Genomic DNA, 22,809 nt, shown 5'->3' with positions numbered 1-22,809 from the left:
TCTAAATACATCTAGGCTGGAGTATGCTAGCGCTTTCTAGCTAGGCCTCCTACAGTTTCTAATTAAGAGCTTGCAAGTGGTCCAAAATGCAGCAGAGTGTCTCCTATTGAGAATTCCCTGGCACACCTCAATGTCTATTCATCTGGCTGAGCTTCACTGATTTCCAATCAGGAAAAAATGTTGTTGACATGCCTGGTGTTAGGGCATCAGGGAGGGCACTTCATTCCTCTGATGCTCTCCTGACAGTGGTCCTTCGACCAAGGCAGTCCCGGAGAGGTGGCTCTTTATTTTTCTGTTTTAGCAGCTAAGGCTTGGAACAACCTTCCTTTAAGGATCTGGGCTATTCAAACTTACTCTCTTTTCCAGAAAGTCCAGAAAACTTTTTTGTTCGCCTTAGTAGCACTTCATCTGGTTTCCTAGTGCAGTGACACTCTCCGAATGTGTTCATTCATTCATTCATTCATTCAGCGCCGACCAACTGTCTTTTGCCACCAACTCAAATACATAACAAGCTAACACAATGGTGTAAGTAGGGATGATCTAAACAAATATGTCAAAGTGACCCTTGTAGCACTTCATAAAGACATAAGCACAAAAACTGTAAATGATCAATGCAAAAACTGGGAACCTCAATGCAAAAACTGGGAACCCCAAATCAGTGATGAAATCTATGATCCTGCATATCACTTGATTGACTGTCCATCCAATGCAATGAAGATACCTTGATCTTAAACTCCAAAGTCTTCTCGATGCTGATCAGCTGCTCCGTGCGGTTCATCTTCCGTACCCCTTCGTTGCAGGCCCGGACCACCTGAGAGAGAGAGAGAGACCCAGAGATCCACTGAACAGGAGAAATTCTTAATAAAGAACCACAAGCTACCAATATATTGATTGAAAAGGACATTGACACAAACAAGCACCCAAAAGCAAAGACCTCCAAAAACAAAGTGAACTTCCACTCCCCTCACACTGAGTTCCTTTCAGAATTCTACACAAGGACCAGTGGAGATTACTGGTCAGTGCATTCATCTTCACTAACAATATTCTATCTGTATAACAAAGCTATGTTAACGTTACAAATGCCTGAAGTTCTTGCACTGCAAACTACAACTGTACACAATTTAAAGGATCACAGAAAATAAAATATTAAAGGATGAGAGAAATCACCACCACCTGACACACTTAACCACTCTCCAATTCAGTTTCAGATTCATGTTTAAGTGACTTTAAAAGACGCTGAAGCCTTTCTTAGCTACTGAAAGCTGCGAAAGACGAGACTAGACATTTCATGGCATTCAACCAAGAAAAGCTGTGTCTAGGAGGTCAAATCAGCAGATGCATGAGATTTCCAAAAACTTGGAGTATTTACAGCGGCTTTACTATTTGGTGCCCCCAAGCCTTTGTTTGTGCTCTCGTCCCTTACTACTCAACCTCTGCTCTGCACAGGCCTGGCAGCCCTTCCTCCTGGCTACTTGGCACTATGCCCCGGCTGAGCTCTCCTGCTCTTCACTGGTCCCCAATTCCCACCTAGCGGCCACATCCAGTTCTTGTGGTGCACCTTCCTGGTACTCAAAAAGTGTTGGAGCATCTATTGCCATCCTTTACTTTATTAACCTCGTACCCTCAATCCCTGAAGCACTATCTGTTGCAACGCCTTCATGCAGATTTCAATCCATAATTGAACCAATGAACAAACACATTCTAGGGGATGGGAGAATATTACAAAATACTCAGAGGCCATTAGAGCCTTACATTGGCTTCCAGTACAGCAAAGAGCCAATTTTAAGTCTCTCTGTCTGGTAAAACAAGGCCCTCTATGAAGGAATCTCTGGGGAGATACGGAAATTGTTCTCTATGTACTCTCCTGCCAGATAAAGTGCGGCCAAACTCTGGAATCAGATGCCGTCTACTCTGCGACTTCAACCTAACCTTCAAATGTTCAGGAAGGAGTTGAAAACCTGGTTATTTTCCAAAATCTAAAGACCAGAGCCAGGATGCTCTCAGTCTCCATGTACCACAGTCAGCGCCAACACGCCTCGGTATTTGTGCGCTTAATAAGTAACAACTCAAATCAAATCAAATCAAAATTTTAAATTTGCCACAATTCTCCAGAGAGTTGGAAAAATACAACAGTAGACACAAGTAATACGAATGAATTCACAGGATAATACCTCACGAATAAATATTACAACAGAGAGATGAAAAATATACAAAACATTACTTACAAACAGAGAATTAACATCAGGCCAAGAAAGATAGTTGAAAGATTCACACAAGTGACATAATAAAAAAAGATACAAACATGGAAAAAAGACTTACACAACTAGACATTAAATTAGTTACCACAAAATCTTACAAAACAACAATAAATGAAAACTCATAAAAACAACCATCAAAGAAGGGCCGACTGGGAACAAAAACCGGCCCTGACAAAGTGCTTGGCCGGCCCTCTCCCCCCTCCCCCGGGGGTTAGGGGTGTGGCCAAGCTCTTTGCCAGGGCCGGTTTTCGGCCGATTTTGCAGCTATGCTGCGAAAACGGCCCTGTAACAAAAACGGCACCAGGGGCCCAAAACCGGACCCCACTCGTGCGGCGCACTGGGGGAATGACCGGTGCCCGCTACGGCCAGTCCGGCCCTGCATCAAAGGCAGACAGGAGAAAGCCTTACAAACTTAAGGCAGTTAAAAACTTGCAAAGACTCTCCTTAAAGTCAAGTTTAAGACATAAAAAAGTGTTATTACATATTCTAAGACTTAGCTATTAAACAAAAAAACTGGGTCTGAAAAGTGTTATTCCTGTTGGCATGTGGTACTTCTAACGATAAATGCAGATTCTAAACTGGGGCCCTAGGAAATGGACAAAATATAGAAAGAACACTCAAAATGTTAATCATTGATCCTCGAAGACACATATAATCTTGCAGTTAGTCAATAAGATGACATTCCCACTTACACATAATAACTAATTGCCAAAATCGCTCACTGTCTGACCATGCCTTGGCTGCTTTACACCACCAATCGTCTTTCCTACCTACCTGGCAAATATCTTTGAGACCATAACACTGCTACCATATGACTGTTTATGACTTCTAGTTACATATTTCCTGAGAACCTTGACTGTTGCCATGAGATCATAGACTGACTTGCCTTACAATTGATGTTGGGTAGTTTTCCCTGCCTAGATACCTCCTAAAGTCCAGTTTTGATTTTAGGGTGCATGCCCCCATTCTGATCTCATTTGGTTGGCCTCCCTCCAATGGCTGCCCCAACTACCTCCATATTTGACATGCAGTCTTTAACAATCGAGATTATCTCTTTAAACAGTTAGATACCAAATGTTTTTGAAGTAGATCTTTTCACTGTCAAAGCACAACCCGCCATACCTCCCTCCCACCTAATCTCTGACTTGATATGGACTATGGAAAGAACAGGCAGGATTGGAATCTCACCTATTCACCTAACCATCTGAACTTGTCCCTTATTCACTGCAGCATCACAAGTACAGCCTATTTTTTATCTCCATCCACTTTGATAACCACCTCCACATACAGTGTGACTGAGTACTCTAAAGTCACAGTAGGGCAATGTGAGCATATTAAAGAGCAAATTAATTGTATCACCTGAAGTTAGAATCATCGCACAATGTTTATGTTGGGTTTAAAAAAACAAGTTTCTTCCTACTTATGTAAAGGAAAATCAGCCCACAAATCAGTCGCGGCCTGTGCAATTAAGAGCGGGTGAGAGTGGGGGTTGCTTTAAAAAAGACGGCAATGAGGGAAAATAAATAATTAAATTTTCCTCGTGGTCGTATGTCGAAACCCCCCCCCCCCCCCCCAACCGACCCCACCGCCCTTACCTGCACGGGTCGCTCCTGCCACAACTACATAGCAAGTCTCACTCGTGTTTCCGTTAAGTTTGCACAACACAGTTGCACGGTTGTCTTCCACTACTCATAGGCATGTGTGTGTTCTCTGCATTTGCATTTAGGATCTGGCAGACACTGTGATCTTACCTTCTCTAGCTCACGGTGCGCATCTAGGGCTGTGCCTTCTTTCTCAGATCCTTCCTCCACCTTTGTTAGAATATTCTAGGAATAAAAAGAACATAATGTTAGACGAAACACACTGGTACCCCATCAATTAAACATTAACAAATAAACAATTCCCCTCCCCCAAAAGATCAACGATACATGATCAAGGTCAACTGGGGTAAATTGATTAGGGATCCACTACTCGAGGAGACTAGAGCAAACATTGGTCATGAATTCTAGGGTAAGGTTTGGAGTACATTATTCACAAATCTTTCTAAAGTAAAGGATGATAGAACCCAATCACAGATGCCTTCAGGGACGGTTTACTACTAAAGACTGGAATTGGGCGCTATGAATGATGCCCATGGAAACATGTAGTCTCAAGTTATTTTCAGTTTAAGCATATGACTTATGCTAGCATAATTTAGACAAAGATGTTTGTTCAAAAAATTAAATTGTAGAGTAAGTGTGGAGCACACCTAAGTATAAGTGCATACAATAAAGCAGGTTCAATACAAGAACTCAAATTTTGAGAAAGGAAATGGACAAGCGTTGCTCTTCCTTATAACGTACATGAAGGCATACATTTGTCCAAATTAGATGCCAACCTTTCACCCTTTGGGCACTATCATCTTAGGATGGGTTACACATTGGTTTAGGTCTTTCAATAAGATAGGCTGTAACTAATGCTGCAGCATTGCTGCAAACAATCACACGTGAAGCTTAGATCTCTCAAGAGGGAACATTCACTTTGGAGCTGGGGGAAAGATTTTAGCAATAAAAACAAACGTATAAATCACTAAAGAGTAGTCTCTCTTTATCTCAGAAGGGATTAAGGTTTTACGAAACGTAGAAACCAAAGCACATCTCCCTTAAAAAGGGCTGTATCTCCGATTGACTAAAGTAGAGTTTGGAGAAACGGACTCACCCATGTAAACAATGGCAATCTTAGGAGATAATTTTGTTGAATTTCCCAGTCCGAAACGATATATCTACTCAATGTTCAACTTTTTAAAAGCATATTTTTTTATTTAGGTACCCTTCAATTTTTATAGGCTTCCATTACGACCCAGACACAGGAAGTTACAAAAGCGGGCAGGCATTGCAGTCTGTAGATTCACTACAGAGGCATAGTTGCAAAATAAAATGTTGTATTTTCTGTTAGAGTAAAGTAAAAGAATATCTAATCTTTTACTTTGCAAGTTCTTTAATAGATCTAGGACGATTACTTTCCTTCTCTAGGTGAAGTTCTATTTCAATTGTTGAATGCAATTCACAAATGGTATAACCACCTAAAGAATGAAAATGCTTACAAAAAAAGGTAAAATTGGGATTATGAAAGCTATTTTAGGTAGGCTTCTGTCTGAAATTAAAACCTCCATAGAGAGGAAACCGAAAATATTTTGTAAAAGTTCTTCTCCTTTTAAGTGTAAAAGGATATTACAGATTGTGTGCATGTAAGTCAGAAAGTTTATCTATATTTGTTAGAGATACAGCAAGTGAGGTGTTTGTTTGTGCGAAAAGAGACTGTTCATTTCAATGGCTCAAGTGCCTTATTAGAGTATGAGTGAGCAGGAGTTCTGTTAAGTGTGAAAGGAGAGCATGTCATATGTGTGTATGTGATACGACATTGCCTTCAGAGTGGAAAATAGTTTTTTTCCGTGTGTGATGTGTAACTAACAGTGTTCAGTGTCAAAAGGTATTTTGTGTTGCTGGGGAGAGGGATAAAGACCAACATATAGTGTGAAACAATCTTATGCGTGGTGTATGCATCAGTGCGTGCTCAGAGGAAAGTGTGGATAAAGCTGAGGATGAAGTTATGGCCAGTGCAAACATTTTCAACAATTATTCAGAAATGCTAGGGGAGGCTCACCTGTACCAGCAGTTTGAGACGCGTGATCCTCTGAAAAGGCAAGATCAGGAAGGAAGAGAATGGAAGACCTTTACATTTTGGATCCAACTCGAGCTGTGAGATCACCTCCCGGAAAGCTGGCTTCTCTTGACTAGAGACAGACATACAGATAAGAAAAAGGGGAAAAAATAAGAAACATATCTCCAATTCCAATTATAGAATATCACTGACTCACATTTATTTTAAGGATGATTTTAACAGTCACCAGAACATGATCCTTCAGAAATGTTCAACCCTTACTCAGTTGCAAGTCAGGGAGATTTTCCTCACATCAAAATCAGGGTTCCCACTGACCCGTGTGCACTGTATATTCTTTAGCTACCTTGGGAGATTATTTCCAGTCATTTTACTGTCCCAATCCAAGTGCTTAATTTGAGCCTGTGGTTTCCTATGCTCAGCCCCAGAACTTATCAACACCAGCACTTATGACAGCCAGCCACATGTTGTCGATCCAGCTCAGCAAACTTTCTGAGGGTCGCTTTCTTCAAACGTGTTACTTGGGGAGGTAAAAGCGTTTTTTAGAGCCACAGATCTACTTTGGAACCGTTTGCCTCTGGAACTTAAATTCGCACCCACACTCATGGCATTTAGGAAGAACCTCAAAACGTGGTTATTCAACCAATGATCCCCTGGGACTTGGCCATTGTTTGCTCTCTTTTGATCTTCACAGTGCCAAGACGCCTCCAGGTATTCATGTGCTTTATAAGATGTTTCATTCATTCTAATTTTGAGGTGAGCACTAAGTTGTTAATTCATGCTTTATTCATTACAAATAACTAATACCTGACACTCAAGCCATTCTTATAGCTTTAGGGGCGTGGAATAGTCTGAATTGTCACACATGTAGGACTGTGATGGTTAGTTGTTGTGTTGGTACTGTCATTGGCAGAGCTGGCAGGGCAATAGGTGGAGCAAACTGTAGTGGCCTCCTGGCAAGGGCCCCTAGCACTTATATTTTTAAAAATCAAGCACAGTTCGATCCGGCGCCACAGCATCGGGTCTCACTGGTGGCCACCTCAAATGGCAAAGAGTTTTTGAGCACAGTAGTTTGACTACTACAGTAAAGGATAGGTAATGTAATTCCTCTGTCCAGTGTGAACGTGTCTATATTAATGGTTCAGCAAATTCCTTAAAAGCCCTTGGGTGCAATTTAAGTACTAAGTATGGATTATGTTTTGCTTAAAATTGAATGCAAACAAGGAATAAAGAAAAACTTCAGATTAATGTGACCCATTGAGTCAGGGAAGTTCTCTAATGGGATTCCATTCACTGGGTTCAGGACTAGATTCAATACATTTTAATTTAAAGTTTTTTTTTTTTACAGACCATAAATCATGTTTTTTTGTACAAACTAAACTCTGTTTAAGATTAAATGATACCTATTCTATGATAAACTCGCATTTGGAAAATCAAACTTTCTATCAGACATACTAATGACTAAGTCATTGTTATGACTAAAGCTTATAGTTCAAGAACAGACATTCTTGTTCAAACTTGAAAGGATAGGCAACACACCTACACGAAGGTTTGTATGTACATATATATATATATATATATATATATATATATATATATATATATATATATGAGAGCACAAGATTCCCTCTCTCCAGCTCTGCGTACGCGGTCAAAGCCTCCACGCCAACCACAGGAAGGAAGAACGGACCACCAATCTAGCGAGCAAATATTGTTTATTGCAGTTCACAAGCCATATACCATATATATATATTATATTATATGTATATATATATATATATTCACTGAAACTAAGGTTGAATTGACAGTTAGAATTAGGTATATTGTAAAAACCTTAGAAATTCACTGGGAAAAACAAAGGTTAAAATAGTCTTATGGTTAGGTCAAAATGCCACTTACACCATAACATTTCAGAAAGATTTATCATATTCCTCTTGTAATGTGATGTAAAAATGTTGGTATATATAAAGCACTCTTACATCTCATGGAATAATTTCCACAATATACAGAAAAGCTATATAAATAAATAAAAAGCTAATGTCCAGAGGCTAGGCACCAAGGCAATAAACATGTAGGATTGGAAAGTGACATGAGCCAACAGGGCACATCACGAGTGCGTGGCCCCATGCTGGTGCAAGGCCCTGGGCAGCTGCCCACGCTGCCCATGCCTAGCGCCGGCCTTGCACTCACCCAATCATGCCATAATGAATGGATGCATTCTGCCCAGAATGACTTACCGCAGGGAGTTACCACCCTGCTGACAGCATAGAGGGAATCCACGACTTGTTATTATCTGCCAACCACACGCGTAATGTAGGCTTCCCTGAACCTGCTTTCTGTATAAGCAGTGGGTAATTTGTAAAAGTGCCGGGGCTTTTGCCAGGAGGCATCTTGCATCAGCTCATTTCTTCTGTTGGCGCTGCTTAAAACAGAACCAACTACTAACCATGAAATTGGGGAGAGGATGTGATGCAATGGCCAGAGCTGCCGACTCCGGAACTGGGGAACCAGGCTCGTATCTCGGCATCGGCTCAACATCCTGTGATTCTGGGCAAATCACTTAATCTCCCCGTGCCTACCCTAAATTAATATATCATGAAAGCACAGGTGTTGATGATTAAGTGCCAGTGCTGAGCACTGGAAACCACTGTCTCAAATTAAGCACTCTGTATAAGCCTTCAAATATAATCAGTTCAGTGGGAGATCCTTCTAGCAAGCGACTCTTTGGAATTCTCTCCTTCACCACCCTAAATAATGCACATGTCTGTAATTCATAAAAGGTTGGGAAACCTATTTGCCCTTTAGACATTCACCTTGATGGGCATAAGTATACCTATGATGTCACCTTTATTTTCGACCATTCGATTACAACTTATTTCCTTGCTCTCTTTAAGCCTCTTGAATCCGTTGTGTTACGTGCATTGGTATTTTGCACAGAGCACTTTTTCATCCCTATTCAAATCACTCCAAAAAGACAGTAAGGGCTGTACAAAATGAAATTAATGATATCAGTTAGCACTTGGGCTAGAGTCTGCCAATGTACGATGCAAAAGCAAGTAACCAAGAGAGCTAGTATCTGGCAGACAATGAAAGGGCGCCCAACGGAAAGGGATTAAACGCAGTTACAAACTGAATCATTTGGAATGTTCTAGAACCTTGCCAAGAAATGACAACTGACTAAACAAGTGTATGTCAGACAAATGTGCTCATCCGCCGCGGAAGACGGAGAAACACAGCCAGCTGGGCCAGTATTCACACGCTGTCAGCGTGCCCGCGCAGCCATGGTTTTTCCATGCCCGCCTCTCCACATCGCAGAGTTGTTCCCTCGCGTTATACCGTAGCCGCCCGCTAACCTGTCCACACGGGACTGTCCTATCGTGTCCAGTCTACCGCCGTCCGGATGTGTGAATGATTCAATAGTGCACTAGCCCACGCTTTGCCCACACCCCTCTCTTCACATCCGGTGCCTGCCTTGAAGCAAGTTCTGGCAACAAGCGCAGCTTCATTCACTGAACTGTCAATCACCGCGGCCTATTTTTAGCGGCAAAAATCCAACACATCTTGTTCCTGCCCTATTAATGAAAGAAAAATACCGCTCGGTGTCGCAGAGAGAAATGAAGGCGGGCGAGGAGAGCGCCGGAAGCAGAGAGAGAGAGTTTGAACGGCGCGGAAAGAGTGTAAAAAAAAAAAGAAACGAGACATAAAAAAGGGTCAGGGATAAGATACGAAAATATGCATGGAAAAAAAGGGAGAGCAATTAAGTACAGCATAAAAGACAGTCAAAAGAGGTGGGAGGAATGGGCAGAAATCAGTGAAGTCGAGGAATCACAAAGAATTAGACAAGGCAGATGTAAGGTTAAGGAATGATAGAGAAGAGGGACTGCAATATTGTAGACAAACAGCAATAAGCGGCAATGGCTGTATCACTGTTCAAGAGATGTAGAAACAGCAGAAAACAATGGTACAGAAGGCAAGGCTGTGGGGACACAGAGGGCTGGATAGTGTTGATATGCGAGATTCAGGGATGCAACTAGACCCGAACTTCGGGGGAGGGGGGAGGTGGGGCATAGATTCCCTTGCTACCACTCTCAACAGTGCACCTCATCTCTCCATAGCCTTTCTCTGACGTACATTTCGCATTTTTAGAGAGTTGCTCATAATTCACTTACACTCAGTTCTGTGATCTGCATGGCACATGTTCTTTGCAGCAGCACATTAGCCCTCTGAGCTCCTTTATAGGAAGTCAAAACTACCACTAGACAACAAAACACAGCGCACCCACCAAAGTCAACGCCAGGTGCCTAAACCGGTCGCACCACCCTAAGGCCAGTCCTGCTCCCAGCAATAGGGTAGGACAAGCATTTCCAGAAATGGGGTGAGAGCTAACCGAATAGCCATTATATGAGCAAAAGATCTTTGTAAGTGGTGGGGTGTGATACTTGCCCCAAATTCTAACAAGCAAAACAAGTTAACAGATTACTTGTAGCTGATTAAAGTGAGAGTAGACTTCTCCCCAGAGAATTAAAAAAAACTTTTGGGATCAAATTTGCTAAAACGCTGCAGACCCTTAGAGGGCATTCATGAAATATTCCAGTACTTTCATGGTGCAGCAGGGAAACCTGGCCTTTCCTAGGAGTAGATCTAAATGTTTTCAATTGTCTTAAGTCAGAAATGACTTCCACTATACCAAGGTCATCATTTTTTCTTGGGTGAGTCCCTATTGCCAAGGAGTACATTCCCTATGACAGTGGCAGAAATTTCATGTCATGGGTACCTCTAAAAATTCCCTCCAGTATACACTGGTCAGCATTTTGTCATTGACACCCCATATAAAATGAGTGCACAAAATCTTATGACAAGAGCTACCTCAAATATCAGTTCCAACATTTTGCTATGGATCTACCCCATATGCTAAGAATTATGTGCATCATGTCAGGACCTTCATCCAGTTGTGGTGGTGCGTGTTCTGTGTCCTTGCCGCTGGGTATGCCTGGGCTAGCGGCTTTCTCAGACAGGTCAAGTCCCCACAGCTAATGATGGTGTCTTAATAGAAGCATTTCAGGGCCTGCAGCTTGCCATAGGTAACACCTCCCATCCATATGCTATTAGTGCCCTTGTCCATAAGGCAAGAATAACCTCCAGAATGCCAGAACAGCAGCACAGTTGCACCCAGCACAGGTGCCGCTCGCAGCCGTAGTGCTTGACCCTGTGCTTTGCTTTTGTGGCTGTCCTGGAAGGAGAGTGAATTCCGTGCCCTGGACCCTTGGAGAGCACCTTCGCTAATTGTGGACTGTTGGGGCGGGACTGCGAGTACCGGCAGGAACCGCGCTAGAGTCACCCGCGCACCTGCGTCTCTTCCCACCCCCTCCTCCCTCATTTGCATAAAGCGGTTTGCGGCCCTCGCTTTGCGGGGGCCGCTCGCAGCCGTAGTGCTTGACCCTGTGCTTTGCTTTTGTGGCTGTCCTGGAAGGAGAGTGAATTCCGTGCCCTGGACCCTTGGAGAGCACCTTCGCTAATTGTGGACTGTTGGGGCGGGACTGCGAGTACCGGCAGGAACCGCGCTAGAGTCACCCGCGCACCTGCGTCTCTTCCCGCCCCCTCCTCCTTCTGACGTCACAGACCTCGAGTACATAACCCCCCTCAGTCCCACGTGTGCGGGAAGGAGCACGGGGCGAAGCCCGGGCAAAGGGCGGGCCGTTGTGTGGCCGTTTGGTGGCTGTGGGAGGCTGGGCTGGGGCCCGTTTCTTTATCAGACTTGAGTCCTCCATATAGACTGCTGTCTTGGTTGCTATCCTGCCTCTAGTATTTTGCATGGTAACAGTATCTTACCACTTCTGAAATAGATAGGGAAGAAGCCCTAGCTGAGAGAAGGGTGGAGCGCCGCCGTTCCATCGAAGGTTATAAAGCTAGACTCTCTCTGACATCAACCCCGCTTACCTTAACATCTGGTTTGGGGGGGGGCCCTATAATTGAGGATTCCTTTGCCACTCAGGGTATTCCTGCACTCTTAAGGGACACCTCTCCTTTACCATCTTTACCTGGGGCCTCAAACAGCACTCCTATAACTGTTTCCTCACTACCTTGTAATTCTGGTGAAGGGCTGGAAGTTCCATCAGCAGCCCCTCACACAGCCAAAAAGTCCAATAGAAATCAATCGAGGAAAATAGAGGTCCCAAAAGCCCATGGTCCACCTCTTAACAAAAAAAGGAGGAAGGGGGGTTCGCTCCAAAAAGGCACAATTAGTCATTCTGACTTCGGCAAGGGGAAAGGGGGGAAGTTAGTTTCTGCCCCCAAACCAATAGTGGACACAAGAACCGAAACCACTTTAGTGACTCCACAGGAAATTCCAACATTAATTGGTACAGCCTCCTCAAGTGTCAATATGATGGACACTCATTCAACTGTCCCAACCTTGGAGCTTCTTGAGCATTTGCTTAGGACGTTCACTTCTCCAATCTTAGATAGACTACTGGATATTGAGCAGCGGCTGGGGAATTTGGAAGTGGCCATCCTCAATAAAGCGGGAAAACAGAAAGCTCCTCCCACTCCAACTCCAGCACTGGCTGCGGTTGGTCTATCTACTATTCTAAAACCAACTCCAGCCTAGGCGGCTCAAGCTGCATCCATTATCACTACAACGGATATATTTAAAAAGCCTAACGCACCCACCAAAACAGTGAGCCACAAACGCCAAGGGGCCACATCTATTACTATTACATCCCGACCACCCACGCAAGCTGCTGGTGCTATCCCGAAGGGTGGAAACAGCTCGGCTGCAAGAACACTGCGGCCGGCCAGAGAGATGGAGTCCCCAAAGAGAGCTGAAAAACGTAGGGGTCGTCAGATTGAACTTCCCCCGGAAGCAGTGCCCTATGTGGTGGTGCTTACGGGTATTCCTACACTTGACCCAGATAAGCAAGAAGGTCCCCTACAGCTTAAAAATAAAACTATATACTGGTTGACCCGGAATAGACCACTCCCAGGTAATATCAATGGGGAGATCGTGCATGACCGCCGACTCCGCTGGCTGGGGGGGCGGGAGAAGACATCGAGGGCGACCTGATTGTGGTCAACTTTAGAGATCCTGAAGCTGTTAGGCATATCCTGAGTTGGATGCCTGGGAATTTAGGCAAATCAATTATGCCATGCGACCTTACTTACTTTTACCCAAGAGCCCTAGTGGCTCCCATGTCATGCCCCTGGCCACCTCCGGCCCAGCCAAGCATCCTAGGCCATAAATATAACAATCACTATATCCCCCCGATGCCTGGTTCCATGGCCCCAAAGAATGTATTTGGGTGGGAAACTATTCCACAAAGGGGCTATGGCAATAACTACGGGAGGTCGGACCATGCTCTTGAAACAGGAGGGATGGAACATCTGCTCCCCTTCACTCCCTTGGAAGTTAATAACAGATATGAAGCTTTTTCTGGAATGGACTCTTGCGATTGACGCTTGGGTACCTCTCCTAGTCTTCTTCCATCACCGAGGGGGTTAGGGGTCCTAGATGACAAATCTCCTATCACTTGCGAATATTCCCGTCCACAGTCTCCATATGATCGCCCTGGCCTGACTCCAACTCTTTTAGCTCCACCCAACCAGAGCCCAACATCTGCTCCCGGGACCTCTGTCCCGTATGTAAGCAATGATAGTGGCAACATGGGGTCGCAGGCCCCTAAACCTAATACTCCATCTAAAGCCCTGAAGGTGTTGTCCTGGAATGTCGCGGGCATTGCCAATAAACTATACACAGACGACTGGGACTCCCTAGTAACAAATAGTGATATCTGTCTCTTTCAAGAGACTTGGGCGAGGGAACCCACGTCCAAAATTGGTTACGCAATTTTTGAAATCCAGGCTACCTGGAATGGTAAGGGGAGGCCTTCGGGTAGTCTGGCGGTGTGGGTAGCGAGTTATATCAGATGCACTGCGGAGAACATAGCCACGTCCTCACAGGAGAAGAAAATTCCCCTTTATGGAAGGGATCTAGAATGTGTGCACACCACAGTGAGGCTTCATTGACTTCAAATGCCATGGTTGCTGAGGGGACATTTCTATCCATCACTGCGAACCATTTCTCATACATTGTAAAATAAAATTTCCTGAATTGCTCCTTGTGAGAAGTTGGTCTGATATATGATGTTTCCAATTCTGGAACCACCTTGTATCAGTCCAAACAATACCTTATGGTGTCTGGTTGTAAGTCAACCTTATAGACAAGCTATCCTAGGGGTAGCATGGACTCCCTTTCCCTTTGTCCAGGCCTTGCTGGGACTCGGGCTGGTCTGCCCCAGAACCGGTTTGGCCGGATTATGCAAGGGGAAGCCTTGTGCTCCCCAGGCAGTGTCTGGTTTCTTTCAAACCTCCCTGCTACAAACCAATATCTCCTGTCTGGGGTGGTGTGACACCTCCCTGTGACAGGAAATCCTCTGTCCAGGCCTCCTTGGCTGAGTTTCGGTCAGCTGCAGGAGGTCAGACTCGTGTCTGTGGCAGAAGCATCCATTTTGTGAATCTGAGGCTCTTTTTAAAATCAACCGCGTTTTAGCAAAGTAACATGTCGTCTCCCTCTAGAGGGGTGGAATGCTACCCCCGTCGCCAGGACTCGCGAGGGGGTAGTATTCCAAATCGTATGACACCTTACACAACATGTTTTGATAAAGCCAAACCAAAGTCGACATATAACAGCGAGGATTATAATGCAATTCATAGTATATGGTATGGCAATATCCCGGAACAGCTTAGGGAATTGGTCCCGACAGCTGCAGACAGGCTCAGCTCATGCTAGAGCACCATCTCACAATAAGCCACACACTCTGCCTCCAGGAGTGTTAAGGCCTGCCATAGGAGTGGCTTACAGGTTTATATGTGTCCAGATAGGTTTAGATATAGGCATACTATATCTAAGCAAGGGGTGATTACACCACCTTGCCCCAGCTGAGTGATCAGCCAGTTGTGTCAATTTTGGATAGCCAGCCAGGGGTGGCAAAATATATGCTGCAGCCCCTGGTAGGCCTTGGATGCACCTATGCCCTGGGCAACTATAGTGCTCTGTACAGGGGCTGATAAGGTGACCCAAGCCAATTTAGTTATGCACCTAGGGTACATGGAATCCATTTTACAGAAAGAGCAGATAGCCTGGGGCCCTGATTAGCAGGGAACCAGGCCAACTAAGTCGAAGACCAGCTAAACACAAGCCAAAAAATCTGGGGTAACCATAGTCAGGTAGCCACCTTCCTACACTCCTCAACATTTATTTGCTTACCAAGTGGCAAGCGCTCTAACATGGAGCATGTTGCAGTGCTAAAGTCACGTAAAGTGTCAGCCAGTCTACTCTCAAGGAGATGTTTCACATCTACACCAATTATGCTGAACGCTTGGTAGACAAGAGTGTTTTCAGACTCTAGTTTTTTATTATATCCACTATAGCAGTCATGTAAAAATCTAAGAATGCAGTAGAGTGTACTGTTTTTCATATCACCATCAATATGCAACCGAAGATCCTCACATTTCTTGCCTTTGGCATCATCACTCAGCATAAATTCTGTAAACGCGTACCATATGGATAATATAGCATTTACTGGTCTAGGACTGAGAACCACCAGATAAATGAAACAGTTGGGATGACACACAAAGCACAAAACGAGAAATATTTCCGTGTTAGTTCCCGCGCATAGCAAAACTGTGCACCAGAATGGACTAAAAAGTAATTGGCATTCTTCATTAACTCTGAAGATTACAAAGATGCTTTCAGCATACCATCTAGCAAGTGGCTAGGATCTCTTACAGGGAAGCACTTCAGCTCAGGTATCGATTTTGACAGGTCATCATACAACTTTTTCATATACGTAGCTGAATCACTGCAAATGCAAACAATGTCACTCCAATCTTTGTTGAATAGGTAAGAATGTTTTAGAGCAGCATTCCAAGTGACACTGTGTGCCATGTTTTCCAAAAGTCTGGTGTCAGGTTTTTACCACTATCCCAGATGCTTGATGATAGTACTCTTTTCACATATACCTGTCACTACACCTTACCGTAAATGTTTAAAGCATGGGGTGTTTGCAAATTCACTTACTATCAATAGTGAATCGCTAGAAAAGGGGGCTGATGTATCTAGGGGTTTTACCCATTCTCTGTGGTAAATGTGATTGTACATATTGGGAAAGATTCTTATGACACCAGCCATTTTACCTATCTGTGAAAGAATCAAACGTAGACAAAATATCAAAAATGATTTTGTTATTTCTTGATTATCTTTAGTTCATAAAATAATTAAACAAGACCTAAAACATGCTTCTAAACCCTACATCTCTAGACCAAAGACCACAAAACTGGAAAAAGCAAAAGGAAGAAGAAACAATATTTTAATAACATCCCAAAACAACAAAACTCAAGCAGAAACATGTTAGCACAGTCTTTCTTGCTTGTATAACAAAGTTATACTGTATTTGCTTCTTCAGGAAGAAATACAAATTACTCTTTCACTCTCTTTTTCCTTTCATTGAATGGCATTTAGTTTGTGGTTGTGCAGGTTTTTTTTCAGTGTTCATATGTTTATACTGGTAAGGGCTATTTCCATTTTGGTGGGGTTTTATCACTTATTATAGGTTAAAACCTAAAACAGGATAGCCTAACCATACTCCAAAGAAGGGCTGAGGCTCTGGAGGACGGTGCTGGATTGAGGAGCATGTGAAGTACCCTTGTGCCATCCCACATTCTCAGTCCACTCTCTTCTTTTGCACCAGCCCCATTGTTGCAGACTGGCTTAAGTAGGCATCTAGTACTACGGAAAGAGCAGGTATTCTGTCGGTGGCTTTTTGAAATATGTGTATATTCATGAGAGTTGTGTAATTTTTGTATCTGCAGAGTAAGAGGTGTGCTCATGTAAGTGCTGGGTGATGGTGAAAATTGTGTGAGTGAGTGCAGCTGAGTGGTGCAAGTGCCAGTGTAGGGTAAAAAATATGTTGATGTGAGTGTTGGGTGAGCTGCATGAATGCAATGTAAGAGGAGGGCCCGTGTGAGTGTTGGGTGAGAGGAGTGCATGTGGAGTGAGAGGAGTGAGTGCAGGGTGGTATGAGTGGTGTAAATGCATGATGAAGTGTCTGTGAGTGGTAATAGGTGAGTGCCAAGAGTAAAGGGTGATCTGTGAGAGTGACTGGTGAGTGCATGGTCAGAGGAGTTAGTGCAGAGTGAGTGGTGTATCCATATTAGTTCCAGGAGACTACTGTCCATGTGTGCAAGCAGGACAAACAGATTACCTATAAAAATACAGCCTTATCTGTGTGAGTGCAGGGTGAGAGGAGGAAGGGCAGGATGAGCAGGTGTGACTCCTGGGTGAGTGCCGTGCTTGTTTGCGTAGTGTGAGTGCAGGGTGAGTGCGGTGTCCATGTGGGTGAAGGTTGAGCTGTGTGAGTGACAGGAGTGCCTATTAATTCACAGTGAGCGATTTGACAATGTAAGAGTAGGGTGAAAGGAGTGACTGCAGATGAGTTTAGGTGTGGGTGAAATTGCAGACAGGGAGGAAATAATGCATGGTGAGTGATGTGCATAAATGGACCGCCAGATCAACTCCGTCTCGTCCTCCTGCTTCCACACCCTCCGCCTCCTACGTAAGACCTTCAAATGGATCTACCTCGAACACATAAAGACCGTCACTCACGCCCTGGTCACCAGCAGGCTCGACTACGGCAACGCACTCTATGCCGGAATAAACAAAAACCTCACCCGCAAGCTACAGAACATCCAAAACGCCACCACAAGACTGGTCCTCAACCTGCCAAGCCACTGCCACATGTCCCAGCACCTGCGCACACTCCACTGGCTCCCCACCGAAGCTAGAGTCACCTTCAAGATTCTAACCCACTCTCACAAGGCCCTCCACGACACCGGACCAACATACCTGAACAGCCGACTCAAATTCCACGCACCCCAAAGGACCCTATGATCAGCCCAGCTCTCCTACGCCATGGCCCCTTGAATCAGAAAGACCAGATCAGGAGGCTGCTCCTTCTCCTACCGCGCGGCCAGTGCCTGGAACGACCTTCCGCTCCACCTCAGACTGATAACATTGCTCCACATCTTCGCAAGAAACCTCAAAACCTGGCTCTTCGACAGACTCCCTTCTTGATGGACTGGAATCTGCAACCCCCCCCCCCACCCCCCCACACACCCCCAGTGCCTTGAGACCCTTACAGGTGAGTAGTCACGCTTAACAAACACCTGATTTGATTCGATTTATGTGCTTGTTTGAGTGAGGTTGCAGAGTGAGACGTGAGAGTGACAGGTGAATGAAGTGTCACATAAGTGCAGGGTGAGTAGTGTGCTCGTGTAAGTGTCAAAGTCAAAATTTCACTTTATTCAGTTAAAAATTTTAAAACCATCAAAGCATACTCAGTAAATTCCTTTTTCACTATTAATCACATCACTGGGTCATAATTACACAATAAAGTATTTTACAATATAAATTGTTGAATACATATATACAATAAAAAGGTTTGTCACCTGAAGGAGACTTAATCATTTTTAAAATCCCAAAAATGTAATATACAATTATATAAAACCTATCTAATAAACTGCGTGCGAGAAATGCAGAATGGGGTAATTATGGTAGCAACATTTTCTATCGACATCTCACGGCGCCTGTGATGTAGCTCGCCACCCCAAAACATATCACAGCAGATCCTAACATTTGCAAATAGACCAGGGCTGGTCTGGCCTGTTCAAAATTACACCCTCTTAGTAGTGGGAGAATATATTTCTTTCGCTGCAATACATAAAAGTTACAGAAAAGGATCATATGGAGGGTATTTTGCTCCGATTTGTTGTCGCACGGGCACGGTCCCAACATCCCACTTTTGGCAAATCCTCTGGGAAAAGATAACAGCCAGGGCAGCACGCCATGTAGGTATGGGCGGAAAATCCGTTCCGCTCGCGGATTTTGCGGATTTTCGGGAAATTCGCAATCCGCGAGATTCGCGAATCTCCCGCAAAATCCGCAAATCCGCGAGTAGCGGATTTTGCTCGCACTGCTCGCACTGTTCGCGTGAGTTCGCGGCTTCCCAGTACAACTTCGCGCCCCGCGAATAAGTGCTAAATTGCAGAAATACGATCTTAGCAAAACTGAAACTACTTACCAGGTTCAAAAGTTCAGGCTCATCATTAGTAGCCATTTCCTGTAGTGCTTCCTGAGGGGCCCCTCCAGAGTTCAGTTGCCAGTTGCAACTATTATGTGACCCTGCTCTGAACCTCAGAATAGTTACACATATGCCACAAAGGTCCTGAATTACAGCTAAGGGAGACAAGCAGGAGCCAGGCTGGAAGTTAAAATCCATTAATCAGCCCCTAATTCATTATTGTCAGTTGGGGCAGGGCAGGTGTTGTAACTAATTTTGCAACAATGAAAGCACTTAGCAAGTGCAAAAGATCACTAATCAGGGCGCACTAAGGAAGCAGGTGCCAGCTAAAAAAATATTCTGTGACACATTAATCAGCCCCAAATTAATTCAGGTCACTTGAGGCAGGGAAGGTGTGCTTTGCTTTGCCGAAAATAATGTACACTGGACAACCAGAGGGTGTGGTGATGAAACAGAGGGTGGCATGGGTGGGCCAGAGGGTGTCATGAGTAGTCAGAGAGTGGCAGTGGTGACAGAGAGTGGCAGTGATGAAGAAGAGTGTCCCAAACAGGCTGGACACGTAGAAACAACAAGTTCGCAAAACTTGCGACCCGACAGGTAAGTTCGCAAATTGCGAAATTGTAAAAACCCTCGCGAACTGGCAGAAACACGGGCGAACACAAAAAAAAAATCCGCAAATTCGCGGGAATTCGCGGATTTTGCGGATTGCGAGTTCGCAAATCCGCAAAATTCGCGAACGCGAGATCCGCAAAATTCGCCCATGGCTAACGCCATGTTTAAACCTTAGCATAACAAACAGGTGGAATGGCTTATTTATATATGTCAAGTACGGCTGGATCTCAGTCCCCGTGCTTAACATAACAAATTTTCTGACCGAAAGTTTAGCCAATTCCTCCTCTTCCCTCTGGACCTTCAACCTGTTTAAATACTGAGATTTGACTGCCTTAATCATGATTTTACTTAGGGCCATAGGGTTTGTGAACAAGTCAGGGCTACCCATTAAGTCTGTTTGCATTTTGATATATCGAATCCATGGTATTGCCAAAGCCGTATCTAGGGACAAGCAATCCTGGATAATTAATTGGTTTAGGTTCGGCGCTTGCTGTGCCCAGATCCTTAGCCATCCTAGTAACGGGGCTACAGCAATCTGGTCAGAAATATAACCAACCCCCAGATCTTCATGCAGATTAAAACATGCTGCGGACTGAGGGAGCAATAAGACTTTCCTAAGAAAAACATTTTTTACCGTTTGGATCTCGCTTGAGTTAGTATAGCCGCACACCTCACTCCCATACAACGCCGTGGGCAAACACTTAGTGTTGTACATTTTCATAATGGCCGGTCATGGCTTACAGCCTAAACATTTAGCAAAGCCCAACAGAGCCCCTGTTGCCCTCGCTAATGTGTTTTTTTTCAGTGCACGCTGTGCGACCCATGATCTTTTATCATCAAAAACTATACCCAAGTATGGGAAGGTGGGTACTTTACTAATCTCCAGCCCCTTACAGACAAACGAAACCCCTTTCGCCCTTCTGCTTCCTAGCGACATAGTGTGTGATTTTTTAAAATTAGTTTTTAAATCCAGGGAGTCCATAAAATGTATAAAGCAGTCTAACAGGGATTGTAAACTTCGTGCGGTCATGGCTACTAGTACAGCATCATCTGCATATAATAATGCAGGTATCTTTTTTTGACCAACTCTAGGGATATCCCTACATGATAAAATCAAGGCTTCACCCAACTTGTTTATATAGAGTGTAAATAGCAGAGGAGCAATGATACACCCTTGCCTTACCCCTTTCTTTACCGGCCATGCATCTGTCAAGCTCCCATCCTTATTGTAGCGAACTGCTGCACTGGTATCTTTATGCATATCCGCTAGAGATATCAGTACTGGGTCTACTCCTATATCAGACAGGGAACTCCAGAGTTTCCGACGATTTACAAGGTCGAAAGCAGTGGACAAATCCATAAAAGCTAGATGTATATCCCCCTGCTTTGCGACCGTGTACTTCCCTATCAGAAGATGTAGATTGAGGCACTGCCCCGCAGTGCCTCTTCCCTTTCTAAACCCGTATTGTAGGTCTGAAATGACTGCATTCACTTCCAATCAGTCTGTCAGCCGTTCCAAGACTACTTTCCCCATTATTTTGGCAGCTGAGTCCAAAAGAGAGATTGGCCGATAACACGCTGGATCCTCTCTTGAGCCCTTTTTAAATATTAGATCGATTACTGCTTTTCCCCAAGACACTGGGGGACCCGTTATGGTAGCTGCATTAAAAACGGAAGTTAAAACCTTTGCCCATAAATGCGAGTCTGCTCTATAGAGGTCTGCCAGAACCCCGTCTGGGCCAGGTGCTTTCCCAAGTGCAGTGGACTCAATGGCCTTCAGCACTTCCTCTTCCGAAAAAACTATCTTCCCTAACTGAGTGACATCACATTGATACAAGGAAGATAAATTGTTTATTCCAGCATATAGGCCACCATAATGCTCCACCCACTTGTCTGGAGGGATAAGGCAGTCCTGATTTGAATCTTCTGTCTCATTAAACAGAGGGCTATTAATTACTTTCCAAAATTGAGTGCTACTTTTCAGTACACTCACTTTGGTCAGCTCCTCCCATGCCATGTCTTTCAACTCTAATTTTCTTCCTTTAATCACCTTTTTATAGGCCTTCTTGCTTCCGCAACCTTCTGTGCATCCTTGTCAGGCTCTTTAAGCACCTCTATAAGTGCCGTGTGAGAGTCGCTACAGGTTTGGTTAAACCAGTTTTTTAATTTCTTGGGCCTTATTTTACTGTTCGTGGTAAGGTTAACTACTACCTGCGCTGTAATGCGATTAAAAGTGAACAAAATCTCCCTGGGGTCTGAATTACCTCCTAAGCAGGTCGTCAGATCCACAGTATTACTGCTATACAGGTTTTCCAGAAAGTCACTAGGAGTGACCGCCTCCCATCATAACCTGCGACCTTGACATTTAGGGGCTATTTTAGAGTTTGAAATAGTGGATGAGACAGATTCAGTATTAAGTACCTTAATATTAATAGTCAAGGTAAGTGGATTATGATCACTATAGCCTCTCTGTGTGACACTAAAAGGACCTAATAAATCCCTCAACAAACATGACACAAAAATATAATCAATTGTAGACTCATTACCTTGCCCGTTAAAAGTTGGAACGGGGTGCTGACTTTCCCCCTGCACTGGAACAAACAAACAATATAATGATAAAAAAAACTCTCCAGATAAGCCCCACTCCTAGTGTGCTTAAAGTGAGTGGCCTCAAATGGATCTTCCTCAGAATCCAAGTTATGAAGACATTTGGTGTGACAGGCATGAATATTAAAATCACCAAGTACTAACAAATAATAAAAAGTATTGTTGCATTCTTCATAATCGTCCAGGAACCCAGCTAGTACATGCAAATGTTCTAATTCATCATTCCTAGTAAAGGAATTATAAAAGTTTACCACTAAAATATTTGGGAGGTTATCACCCTCCAGTCTTACTGCTAAAATGTTAGGGGAGCTTGTCGAAACTAATACAGCTTTATATAGTAGTTTCAAACTAAATAGCAACATGAGGCCACCCCTAGGTCTCCCCATTCTTGAAGGAGTTGCAAATTTAATAAATGATTGGAACCCATCCAGGAAATAACTTTCTCTGGCTTCCCATGTTTCCTGCAGAGCAATAACATGATAACCTCCAAGAAGCGCCTCCCAATTAGTATCCCCTCTTTTCGATCTTAGCCCGGCGATATT

The 22,809-nt window shown here is 44.0% G+C and overlaps 1 protein-coding gene across 3 annotated transcripts in view; it reads right to left on the bottom strand.

Moving 5' to 3' along the window:
* Positions 1 to 299: 299 nt before the first annotated feature.
* NGEF (neuronal guanine nucleotide exchange factor) overlaps positions 300 to 22,809 on the bottom strand; it is a 917,586-nt gene continuing 895,076 nt past the window's right edge. For all 3 annotated transcript variants that reach the window (XM_086943849.1, XM_086943850.1, XM_086943848.1), the window contains 3 exons: positions 5,901 to 6,030; positions 4,010 to 4,084; positions 300 to 811 (listed from right to left, as the gene is read on the bottom strand). In XM_086943849.1, coding sequence (XP_086799975.1) covers positions 656 to 811; positions 4,010 to 4,084; positions 5,901 to 6,030 — 361 coding nt within the window. In that variant the 3' untranslated portion in view covers positions 300 to 655. The remainder of the gene's footprint in view (positions 812 to 4,009; positions 4,085 to 5,900; positions 6,031 to 22,809) is intronic.

Source organism: Lissotriton vulgaris, chromosome 11 (assembly GCF_964263255.1).
Source record: "Lissotriton vulgaris chromosome 11, aLisVul1.2, whole genome shotgun sequence".
Lineage (NCBI taxonomy): Eukaryota > Metazoa > Chordata > Amphibia > Caudata > Salamandridae > Lissotriton > Lissotriton vulgaris.
The sequence above is the reverse complement of the archived record's forward strand: the minus strand, read 5'-3'. Positions and strand labels throughout refer to the sequence as shown.